General features: G+C 32.8%; 3 protein-coding genes across 3 annotated transcripts in view; 2 read left to right on the forward strand and 1 right to left on the reverse strand.

Annotated features, from left to right (window-relative positions):
- The window catches only part of LOC108202529 (major strawberry allergen Fra a 1.07-like), a 27,425-nt gene extending 21,526 nt beyond the window's left edge, over positions 1-5,899 (forward strand). Inside the window, exon 3 of the mRNA XM_017370969.2 lies at positions 5,775-5,899. The gene's annotated coding sequence lies outside the window, so the exon portion shown is untranslated. The remainder of the gene's footprint in view (positions 1-5,774) is intronic.
- Positions 1,834-9,904, reverse strand: LOC108201021 (pentatricopeptide repeat-containing protein At4g31850, chloroplastic-like). The gene is made up of 3 exons (XM_064084482.1): positions 8,034-9,904; positions 6,770-6,917; positions 1,834-3,549 (listed from the first exon to the last, which is right to left on the reverse strand). The coding sequence occupies exons 1-3, from the start codon at positions 9,721-9,723 to the stop codon at positions 1,854-1,856; spliced, it is 3,534 nt and encodes a 1,177-aa protein (XP_063940552.1). The 5' UTR covers positions 9,724-9,904; the 3' UTR covers positions 1,834-1,853.
- On the forward strand, positions 4,875-5,584 carry LOC135149259 (major strawberry allergen Fra a 1.07-like). The gene is made up of 2 exons (XM_064084457.1): positions 4,875-5,147; positions 5,286-5,584. Exons 1-2 carry the CDS (start codon positions 4,964-4,966, stop codon positions 5,582-5,584), a joined length of 483 nt encoding a protein of 160 aa, XP_063940527.1. The 5' UTR covers positions 4,875-4,963.
- Positions 9,905-12,644: the final 2,740 nt, after the last annotated feature.

Genomic DNA, 12,644 nt, shown 5'->3' on the forward strand with positions numbered 1-12,644 from the left:
ACTGTGTAGATATATTAATTTAATTATTTGATAAAAATTTGTTATTATTTCTACACATGATCAATTTGAATATTCATTTATTTATTAATATAGAAAATACATGTTAACAATCCAAATATTTTATGATCGAACCTTATAAAATTTATAATTTAAATTAAGACCTATTCTTTTAATTTTTATATGACAAAACCCTTAACAAACAATCTTAATAACATATATATATATATATATATATATATATATATATATATATATATATATATATATATATATATATATATATATATATGTTTTGTCCAGCTCTTTAAGTTTCATCCATGGATTAACAGATGAGCCTCTAGTGCAACTTGCATATTCTAAGCATTTGCGCCACCGCCGCGGACCGAGTCCGATGTTACTTATCGCTGTATCAAGACGACCTCACTGATATAACCTTTGAAGGACTGCAACATCTTGCTCTACTTTTAGAGATGACAAACACTCAGTACACCGGAAAAGTGAAAGCGCAAAAAAAGGAACGGAAGTCGCTGGAGCCTTCATATCGAATGTCCTACAAGGCATCCAAGTTCTATCACCTAGGAAAAGCATAAAATCATCTTATGTAAACAACTTTGTATATGTTCAGCAAGGGTCAGGACACCTTACTAGATAAGGTTTTACATAAAGAACAATTTAGACTTTCCTACAAGGCCTGACAAACCTACTTTCAACAGAACTCGCGACAACATGAATACAAATTTCAATACAAATTGCTCTAGAAATTAAATAATTGCACTGGATTAGTTAAATAGTTAGCAGAAATGATTAGAAAAATACATATATAATAGAGCAAATAATTGGCTACAGTGATTCCTAAACCTCCCTCTCTATACCCCAATGGAGAAGATGACTGCTAGGCTCTGAATAAAGAATAATTTTCTTCAATTTCACAAATGTTAAATACATATATACGAAAATAGTTGTTAACATCGAAGCTAATAGAAACGATCAACAACATAGAAACATTTCCTGACTTTTAGCAACATTTCCTGAGAGAAACATAGAAACGATCTCCAACTAGTAGGATTAATTCACACCATTATCAAAGCTGATAAGGCACAACAACTTTAGACAATATAAGATATTAACAAAACCACCTCAACAAGCTCATAGTATTTGGCCGGATCCCTGGGATCCTCAATAATAGGGGTCTAACATAAGTACCCTTAGTTGCCAAGTCAGACAATTAAGTATGTACCTGGAGTACAAAACCATCCAGGAAGTCCCAACAAAACAAGAAACATGAGAAGTTGTGGTTGAAAAAATTTATCATCAGCAGTAATTCAAAGATAAAAAGCCAAGCACCAGATGTAATCAATTTATTTTTGACTCCTCCAATAATGACCACTATCAGCTGCTAAGTCACATTAAGAGAATAATTCCAGAGCCTCTACTCAACTTCAGTTCTGTCTTCTTCCTCCGTTGCACATATTGACCTCTGGACTCTTTTAAGAATATGTTTATACATATATTCGCTGAAGAGTATATCTAAAATAAAGTTATCTCAATATATGCATGGCTTCTTTTATTATTTTCAGATGCTGATTTCTTCTTTTTGTATATGAGAGGCATCGAGATACTATGTTTTAATTCTGAATGACAACTTCAACATAGACTGTACTTAATACAAATTGAAGACATTGTCTTACTGTCTCAAATCTATTGTCTATTACAGTAGCTCTTAACAAATTGATGGAACCCCTTACATTGCTAATTAGAATAATTCTTTGCTCAGCAAAACATATGACTATAGCAGAAAACTAAAGGAAGTTAAAATATGACAATACATAACAATGAACCATAAAATTCAGTACTTATTGCAAAAACCATTTGCAGAAAGCAAGAACGGAGGGGTCTTGTTCTTCTTTAGATAATAGGTCTAGTACCATGGATGTGGTAGATGCATCTTCTGAGAATTTACGAGCTCGCATGTTCTCTATCAATACAACTGCTTCTTCATATCTTTTATTCAAAAGACTTGCACGGATGATCGTGTTGTAAGTCACATCGTTAGGCAAACAATCACTAGTTTCCATCTCAGAAAGTAATAGCTTTGCTTCCTCAAGTAACCCTTCTTGACAAAGTCCTCTGATCATTGTGTTGTGTGTTATGACGTCAGGTTGCAAACCTCTCGAAGCAAACTTATCAAAAATATTTCTGGCCTCGTCAAGTTTTCTGTTCTTGCAGAGACCATCGATGAGGATAGTATAGCTATAACAGTTTGGCACTATCCCATTACTCCTCATGGTATTCAGCACCTCTAATGCCCTGTCAGTGTTGCCTCTTAGACAAAATCCATCCATAAGCGTATTGTAGGTGACTACATCAGGAGGCACACCTTTCTGGATCATAATTGCAATCACATCTTCTGCATCTGTTGTCCTCCCTTCTTTGCAGTGTGCATCGACCAGTATATTATAGGTGTGCAGATCAGGAGAGATCTTCCTAACACCCATCTCACTTAACAACGGCCCAATGTCCTCCCACCGGCTGGAGCTGCACAGACCTTGAAGTAATCTGTTATATGTTATAACATTTGGTGGAATGCCTTTCTGGGTCATTACAGACACAAGATCAAATGCATGATCGACTCGTCTTTCTTTGCACAGAGAATCGATAATCGAGTTATAAGTTATAATATCGGGTCTGCAACCTAACTTCTCCATCTTTCTTAAAAACTTGAGAGCCATGGAGGTATTTGAAGTTTTGCAGAGACCATCAATGATGGTGTTATACGTAACTACACTGGGCTGAATTTCTTGATATGTGATAAGCTTGTTAAACAAATCCCCAGCCTCCAAAGGCCTGTCTTGAGATAGAAGGCCCTTGATGAGAGTGTTGTAGGTAAAGGCATCGGGCACCCAACCACTCTTGATGATTCCAGCAAGCAATGAAAAGGCATAATCAAGGGTATCCAAGTGACAACAGGAATGAATGGCAGTATTAAAAGTAACAATATCAGCAGGAATGCTTAAAACACGCAATTCTCTAAACATGGAGATAGCTACAGAGTATTCTTTCATGCGAACAAGAGCGGTTAAGAGTTGGTTGAAATCCACAACAGAAAGCCCAGATTTCAGACGGAGCATTTGATCGAACGCAAGAAGAGCATCGTCGAGTTTATCGAAACCAACCCTAGATTTGTGATAGAGTAATTGTTTAAGTTCGGGATGAGTGGTAGATGGAGAAGGAATAAAGGGGGCTTTTGGTTGTGAATCAGGGTTAGGCTTAGTAGAGAAAAGAAGAAAAGCATCGTCGAGTTTATCAAAACCAAGCTTAAATTTATGATAGAGTAATTGTTTTAGTTCGGGATGAGTGGTGGATGGAGAAGGAATAAAGGGGGGTTTGGGTTGTGAATTAGGGTTAGGCTTAGTAGAGAAAAGAAGAAAATGAGAATGAAAAAGAGAAATTGGGGTGCTTACAATTGGAGGCATCAAAGTGAATGAAGTGAGAGCATGAAAATGAGCAGTGGCTAGTGTCTGAGCTCCTCTCTTCACTGACAACATCGTTCAAGCCTCTTTGAGCTGCGATTTGCAGAAATGGGATGCCTAGAAAGTAAAAACTGAGTAGCTGGGAAATTTTTTCTTGTGAAACTGAGTAGTTTGGAATTCTGTGTGAAATTGACTGAGACGCGTTTACGTGAGTTTAAAATAAGTGTTTATTGCTTAAAGAAAAATAAGTAAAGTAAAATTTAGAAGTTTGTTAAGACTTATAATTGATTAAATTGTTTGGGAAAAAAGTATAAGTCATGAAAGGGTTAATTATCAAATGGATCACTTATTTCAGCCCAATGTATCATCCGCATCACTTCGAAATTTTTTGATCTAATATAAACCACTTAATAGACTAACGGTTGCATTCCGTTAAATCAAATTAAAAAACCTAACGATAGCAACTGAGGTGAAAAAATAACAGCTACTTTTGCTGACTGTGTGTTACACATAACTTCATTTTCCAGTAAATATAAGTGTGTGTATCCGGAGTTTTGGACTTGTACTGGAATTAAAAGCTTAATACTACTTTCTAGTGTTATTAATATAAAATCTTTTGTCATATTTTTTTATTTGATTTATTTACTTTCTAGTTTTATTAATAGAAATTCTCTTTTTTGTATTAGATTTATTTACTTTCTAATTTTACTGGAATTGAAAAAAATCAAAAGCTGCAAAATTTAAATAAAATTTAAAGACAAGCATAAATACTTAAGTTTCAAAAGAACAAGCACACGAGTAATGTTAAACATCATGGTTAACTTGAACTTAACGAAAAAAATTAAATTTAACGTCTATTTTGATTTGATTTAATGGCATGCCACCGTCAGTCTAATGAGTGGTTTATGTGAGACCAAAAATTTTACAGTCATGCGGATGATACATCAGACTGGAATAAGTGATCCAGTTGATAATTAACCCAATCATGAAATAAGCTAGGAATTCTAACTTTTTATAAGTGCTTCTCGACTTTTTACACAAACGGTATGAATAAGTGTTTTTAACTTGAAACTCCAGAAGCGGGGCTGTTAAGCCCCGCCCAAACACCCACTTAAACTCCGGAATGAAATAGACTTGCAAAAATTAATTTGACATAATACTTTTAAAAATATAAATAATAGCGACAATTTATAAATTATAAAAACAACAAATATAAATATATAAATGAAAATTTTGGATTTAAACTTCGTCAAAATTTTCAATTTACAGAAAAAGTACCGAATTCGTAAAAGATGTGAATACTAATTTTTGTGTCAAATATTTTTCTCACTGAGCTGCGATTTGCAGAAATGTGATTTCTCTCTGTCTTTGTGAAACTGAATACTAATTCTTTAAATACCATCCTTAAGCCTTATTACTAAAACCAACTCAAGAAGCTCTTCACCGATCTTATTTGATCTTTAAGTATTCACCAAACCCTAACGTAAACAAGCATGGGCTTTGCAAGCTTCACTGATGAGTACACTTCCCCTATTGCTCCATCAAGGCTCTTCAAGGCCTCCATCGTCGACTCTCACAATTTGATTCCAAAGCTCTTGCCCCAGGGTATCAAGAGCATTGAACATATTCAAGGTGATGGAGGAGCCGGAAGCATCAAGCAAATCAACTTCATTGATGGTTCGCTCTTTTTTCTCGTGTTTGTTTTTACCACTTGCTTCTAAAATACTCATGATCATACATAAACACACATATTGACTCCAGTTATAAAATTCTACTGGTTATACTGATTGGATAACATCAATATTACTCATGTAGGTCGCACTTTTAATAGTGTGAAGTACCACATTGACGAGCTTAGTGAAGACAAGTACAAGTACAACTATACACTGTTGGAAGGCGATGCCTTGGTGGAAAATCTTGAAAAAATAACTTACGAGGTTAAGTTTGAGTCGTCTCCTAGTGGCGGTACCATCTCTAAGGTAACAAGCAAGTATTATACTAAAGGAGAATTCATGCTTAAGGAAGACGATATCAAGGCGGGCAAGGAAAAGGTTCTATCCATGTACAAAGTTGTCGAAGCCTATCTCATCCAAAACCCTGATGCCTATGTCTAGAGGACACCTTATTCGGTTGGCGAGGTGCTTCCCAACAACGTATACTCTAATGGTCCAATTCAGTGGGAATTCCGTTAGGAATCTCTTTTACCAACGGATTTTCTTCAATTGTCAACAAAATATTTCGTTAAGAACAATGAAATTTCTTGTAGTGTGTATTCTCAATAATTGTTAAAGTTCTCTCCAACAGGTCTGTCTTGTTGTTTTCAGTTTGATTTGTACTTGTTTGTTCGGGAATAAGGAGAGTTTGGTTTCTTAAAAAACAATGACAACAAACATAATTCAGAAATTTTGGCAAGTATTGTTGAAAATAAATTGTTCGCTTAGCAGAAAAATACAAATCTTAAAGATTAAATGCTTAAAACACAGATAGGCGCGACATGTCCCCTCATTCACATCAGAAAACAGGTGTTATGTCTTTGAGCGATAAAATATCACGGAAAGATTGCTGCAAAAAAGAACAATCTGCTCACATGCAGTCTGAATAGGCGCAATATGTTACCGAAGATCATGATTTTGTAGTGCATCGAGAGGAGTTTAGGATCATTTGTTAAACCTGAATAATATTTTTTGAACAATTAAAATATTTAGATGAATAAATATAAACACTAAAGAAGTGGTGATTTTTTTTTTTTATCAAACTGTGATTTGTTTTTTATCTGGGACGACTGAAGTATAATTTTACCACTAAGCTATTTTTGTTAAAAATTTCAATATTTGTTGAATGATGAAATTTATTATTTTAAAAACTATGTTATTACTGCATGTAGATAGATTAATTTAATTATTTGATGAAAATTTGTTATTATTTCTACACATGAATCTGAATAATTCATTTAAGTAATATAGAAAATACATGTTAACAATCCAAAATATTTTATGACAGAACTTTATAAAAATTTATAATTTAAACTAAGACCCATCCTATGCTAATTTTTATACAGTATCTTAAAAATTAAAACAAGAGATCAAATAAACTCAAAAAGGTAAAAAAGGTTAAGAACATTATAGTTCCAATTATATTAAAAATTATGTATGATACAAGTGAACCACTGAGGTTCACTTGTGTGAGATGAGTTTTCCAATAGTTTTGGTGGTGTCCAGCTATAACAATTCCCATAACAAACAATCTTAATGACATATATATGTTTTTTCCAGATCTTTAAGTTTCATCCATGGATTAACAGATGAGCCTCTAGTGCAACATCTTGCTTTACTTTTAGAGATGACAAACACTCAATAGACCGGAAAAGTGAAAGCGCGAAAAAAGGAACGGAAGTCGCTGGAGCCTTCATATCAAATGTTCCTCCAGAAGGCATCCAAGTTCTATCACCTAGGAAAAGCATAAAAATCATCTTATGTAAACAACTTTGTATATGTTCAGCAAGGGTCAGGACACCTTACTAGATAAGGTTTTACATAAAAGAACAATTTAAACTTTCCTACAAGGCCTGACAAACCTACTTTCAACAGAACTCGCGACAACATGAATACAATTAGCTCACTAATGCTTAGTCTGTCACACCTCGCCAGGTATTACTCTCACAACTGGTCGACCTAACTAATCATACATCAACGAGTATGTAGCTTATATTTGTTTTCCTCCTCTTGATGACACAGAACACATAATTTCAATACAAATTGCTCTAGAAATTAAATAATTGCTCTGGATTAGTTAAATTTAGCAGAAAAGATTAGCAAAATACATATATAAAAGAGCAAATAATTGGCTACAGTGATTCCTAAACCTCCCTCTCTGTTCCCCAATGGAGAAGATGACTCCTAGGCTCTGAATATAGAATAATTTCTTCAATTTCACAAATGTTAAAAACATATATACGAAATAGTAGTTAACATCTTTGGAGTCATGGGGGCAACCTGGATAGTAAAACCTGTTCCTCTTGGTATCCACATCCATATCAAACCTGTTCCGTCTCCAGATTGACCTCCTCCTCATATCGCTGCAGTCTTTCTCCTAGTAGTACCAGAAATTTAACACCAACCGCCACCTCAGACACAACATGCAAACCTGACTTTTAGCAGCATTTCCTGAGAGGAACATAAAAACAATCTCCAACTAGTAGGATGCATTCACACCATTATCAAAGCTGATAAGGCACAACAACTTTAGACAACACAAGATATTAACAAAACCACCTCAACAAGCTCATAGATATTACATAGGCTTCTTTTATTATTTTCAGATGCTGATTTCTCATTTTTGTATATGAGATAATGAGAGGCATCGAGATACTAAGTTTCAGTTCTGAATGACAACTTCGACATATACTGTACTCAATACAAATTGAAGACATAGTCTTACTGTCTCAAATCTATTGTCTATTAGCTCTTAACAATTATTTGATCCGCAAAACATATTACTATAGCAGAAAACTAAAGGAAGTTAAATATGACAATACATAACAATGAACCATAAAATTCAGTACCTATTGCAAAAACCATTTGCAGAAAGCAAGAACGGAGGGGTCTTGTTCTTCTTCAGATAATAGGTCTAGTACCATGGATGTGGTAGATGCATCTTCTGAGAATTTACGAGCTCGCATGTTCTCTATCAATACAACTGCTTCTTCATATCTTTTATTCAAAAGACTTGCACGGATGATCGTGTTGTAAGTCACATCGTTAGGCAAACAACCACTAGTTTCCATCTCAGAAAGTAATATCTTTGCTTCCTCAAATAACCCTTCTTGACAAAATCCTTGAATCATCGTAGTGTATGTCTTCACATTGGGTTGCAAACCTCTTGAAGCAAGCTTATCAAAAATATTTCTGGCCTCGTCAAGTTTTCTGTTCTTGCAGAGACCATCGATGAGGATAGTATAGCTATAACAATTTGGCGCTATTCCATTACTCATCATGGTATTCAGCACCTCTAATGCCCTGTCAGTGTTGCCTCTTAAACAAAATCCATCCATAAGCGCACTGTAGGTGATTACATCAGGAGGCACACCTTTCTGGATCATAATTGCAATCACATCTTCTGCATCTATTGTCCTCCCTTCTTTGCAGTGTGCATCGACCAGTATATTATAGGTGTGCAGATCAGGAGAGATCTTCCTAACACCCATCTCACTTAACAACGGCCCAATGTCCTCCCATCGGCTGGAGCTGCAAAGACCTTGAAGTAATCTATTATAGGTTATAACATCTGGTAATATGCCTTTGTGGGTCATTTCAGACACAAGATCCAATGCATGATCGACTCGTCTTTCTTTGCACAGAGAATCGATAATCGAGTTATAAGTTATAATATCGGGTCTGCAACCTAACTTCTCCATCTTTCTTAAAAACTTGAGAGCCATGGAGGTATTTGAAGTTTTGCAGAGACCATCAAAGATGGTGTTATACGTAACTACACTGGGCTGAATTTCTTGATATGTGATAAGCTTGTTAAACAAATCCCCAGCCTCCAAAGGCCTGTCTTGAGATAGAAGGCCCTTGATGAGAGTGGTGTAGGTAAATACATCAGGCACCCAACCACTCTTGATGATTCCAGCAAGCAATGAAAAGGCATAATCAAGTGGATTCAAGTGACAGCAGGAATGGATGGCAGTATTAAAGGTAACAATATTAACAGGAATGCTTAAAACACGCAATTCTCTAAACATGGATATGGCAACAGAGTACTCTTCCATCCGAACGAGGGCGGTTAATAGTTGTGTGAAATCCACAACAGAAAGCCTAGATTTCAGACCAAGCATTTGATCAAACACAAGAAGAGCATCGTCGAGTTTATTGAAACCAACCTTGGATTTACGATAGAGTAATTGTTTTAGCTCCGGATAAGTGGTTGATGGAGAAGGAATAAAGGGGGCTTTTGGTTGTGAATCAGGGTTAGGCTTAGTAGAGAAAAGAAGAAGAGCATCGTCGAGTTTATCAAAACCAAGCTTAAATTTATGATAGAGTAATTGTTTTAGTTCGGGATGAGTGGTGGATGGAGAAGGAATAAAGGGGGCTTTGGGTTGTGAATTAGGGTTAGGCTTGGTAGAGAAAAGAAGAAAATGAGAATGGAGTAAAAGAGAAGGGGTGCTTACAATTGGAGGCATCAAAGTGAATGAAGTGAGAGCATGAAAATGAGCAGTGGCCAGTGTTTGAGCTCCTCTCTTCACCAACAACATCGCTTGCGATTTGCAGAAACTGAGTAGCTGGGACTTGTCTGTGTGTGTGTGAAGTTGAGCCCGGTCCTTGAGAAAGAAAGAGAAACTGAGAGTAGTTAGGAATTCTATTTGCGTGAAATTGACTTAATTCCGGAAACATGATTGCTAAATGCAGTGAATTTTTACTTCGCGCAGTAATCACAGATTACTGTTCTGTCCCTCGTTTATTGTCTTTGTCATGTGTGTATGCTTAATCTTTTGTGCGCTAGTCAACTCTGCCTTCAATGCAGTTTACCCTCTTTTTATGCAATCTTCTACGTTATCAGAATTCAGACATTCATTTAAATTTAACAAAATAATTCATATAAAAAATATTAAATTTTATTACTAAGTAAAAGGAGAATAAAGAAATTTTACTCAACTGGAACCAATAAATTTTACTCGGTAGCAAAAAGGTAGCAAAAAGAAAAATAAAAAGGAGAATAAAGAAATTTAATAATGTGTTAACGATTTTCATAATTTTGATTAAAAAAATCCAAAATTTTAATTAAAAAATAACCAAACATTACGGTGAATATATTTTAAATTATACTTATATTCGATTATTATAACACTAAAATATATCTGATGTCACATAGAATACTATATGAATATAAATTTAATTAACACGTACATTAAAAAATTTTAAAATGTACATCATATTTATATTTAATAAGACTCATTTGTTAAACCTGAATCATATTATCTAAACAATTAGAATCTCGGATGAATAATATTCTGAATAATTAAATTGTGATTTATTTTTTAAATTTAAAATCGATTATATGCTAAATTTTTGTAAGAATATAATTCAAAATTATTGAATTTTTAATAATAGAATATTTTAATTGTTCAACAAGAATTTATAATACAAAATAATATTATGAAATACTTTTATACATCTATAGAAGATTAATGATATAAATTATATTATATTAATGATATAAATTATATTATATTATATTATTAAATATTTGTTAATAAATTTAAATTTAAATTTAACATTAAATAATTTTAAAAGAATTAAAATTAACAGACATAATCAAAAAATGCATATACCTAGTTTGTATGTATCAATATGGCTCCGCAAACCATTCAGCCAAGATTCACACATTTTTTTTTTTTGAAATAATGATTCACACATTTTTGTTTATGTGTTCAAATTTTAAAAAGTTTAAACGAACAATATGAACGCTAAATAAGAAACTTCCCCTTTCATAAAATTTGAAAGTACATGTCTGGTTAAAGGCCGTATTAAATTCATCATTAACAGACACTTAAAACTATGTCATTGTACTTGATGACATTTAAAACACTCCGAAGGATAAGAAAGTAATTTCTGATTACTGCACAAAGTAAAATTTTACTGCATTTAGCAACACCCTTCGGAAATTAGTAGACTTGCAGTAATTTTTTTATTTTTTGATACATATGTTAATTGGTATTATGGTGACTAAATTCGTTAAAATAATTTTTTGATGAAGTTAATTATATACACTCGAAATTAGATAAGTTTATAAAATAAATAAAAATATATTATGGGAGGAGTTATTCTTTATAATGGTTCAAGATTGAAATGTTTACCCATATTAGTTTAAATAATATATTCATATTATAATAAATTTTATAATAATTGACTGAATTAGCTCAGATATTGACCAAATGATGAACCAAAAATTTTAGAATTTTCAATTTTAATAATTCATATCTATGCGTTTCATATTTTATTTTTATAGATAAATATAGTAATAATTTAATAATTTTTGTATCATTATTAAATAATTTTACAATTCTTTTTGCAGACGTTGCTTAAAAAAATGGCAGAAAATAAGCGGGTGTTTGGATACCTTACTTCTGGGCTTCTTCTACACTGCCTGATTAATAGAGATTGTTGGCGCATCAATAGAAGTGCCTATACTGATGCTTAAAAGCTCAAAAAAAAAGAGTGAGGAAATCTAGCTTTTTTTCTAGATTACAGCTTCTTCTAATAAAAATACTTAACTTATAAATCATGGTATCTAAACACTCCTAATAATTTATAAGTTTAAATTAACTTCTCACTTATAATACACTTTTTTATTTTAAGCAATAAGTTACTTATTTTAAGTTCAACCATACGACCTCTAAGCAACCACAACTTATAACTTTATTCTTGTATAATTGGTAAGATATGAGATATTGACTTGTTGATTCTTAATTAATCTATTTTTTTTTTAATCAGAATCTACATACGCATAGATAAGTTGTATCATAAAAACAATAGCCGCATCATGGATTACTTTCATCCAATAAAGTTTATCATCTAACCGAAAGATACGTAAAGATATCTCTGGACTTTTAGATAATAAGACTTTAAAGTCTGATAAGAAAACCCGTAAAATCTCTCTCCAAGATGCTGAAAAACAAAGCAAGCAAAAACAAGCATAAGAATGATAAATTAATCGATCGATCAAAAAAAAGAATGATAAATTAAAGAAAAAAGTATGTCGGAGGAAAATAAACCCAATTATGACATATAAATCTTGACAAAAATAAATATAATAATATAACATCTTATTCAAAAATAAGAATTTTAGAACTAATAAAAATATGATACAATTATAAAAAGTGATAATGTCTAATCAAAGTAAGAACTTTGGTTAGACTCTTACTTTGATTAGACACACAATACTAAATAAATCATAATACATACTAATCTTTTCTTATGAGAACAAAAATACATAAACAAAAACTTAAGATTTTTGTTAGGAAAAGAAGAAAATTAAAATTAAATCATAATTATATCACAATCAACGTAAATTTATTATTTAATTATCCAGTTAGTCAATGAAAGGGTTATCATAACATCACAAAGTAAAAGAATTAATATATTTTAATTATTAATCCAAGAACAAAATTAACCG

Source organism: Daucus carota, chromosome 9 (assembly GCF_001625215.2).
Source record: "Daucus carota subsp. sativus chromosome 9, DH1 v3.0, whole genome shotgun sequence".
Classification (NCBI taxonomy): Eukaryota; Viridiplantae; Streptophyta; class Magnoliopsida; order Apiales; family Apiaceae; genus Daucus; species Daucus carota.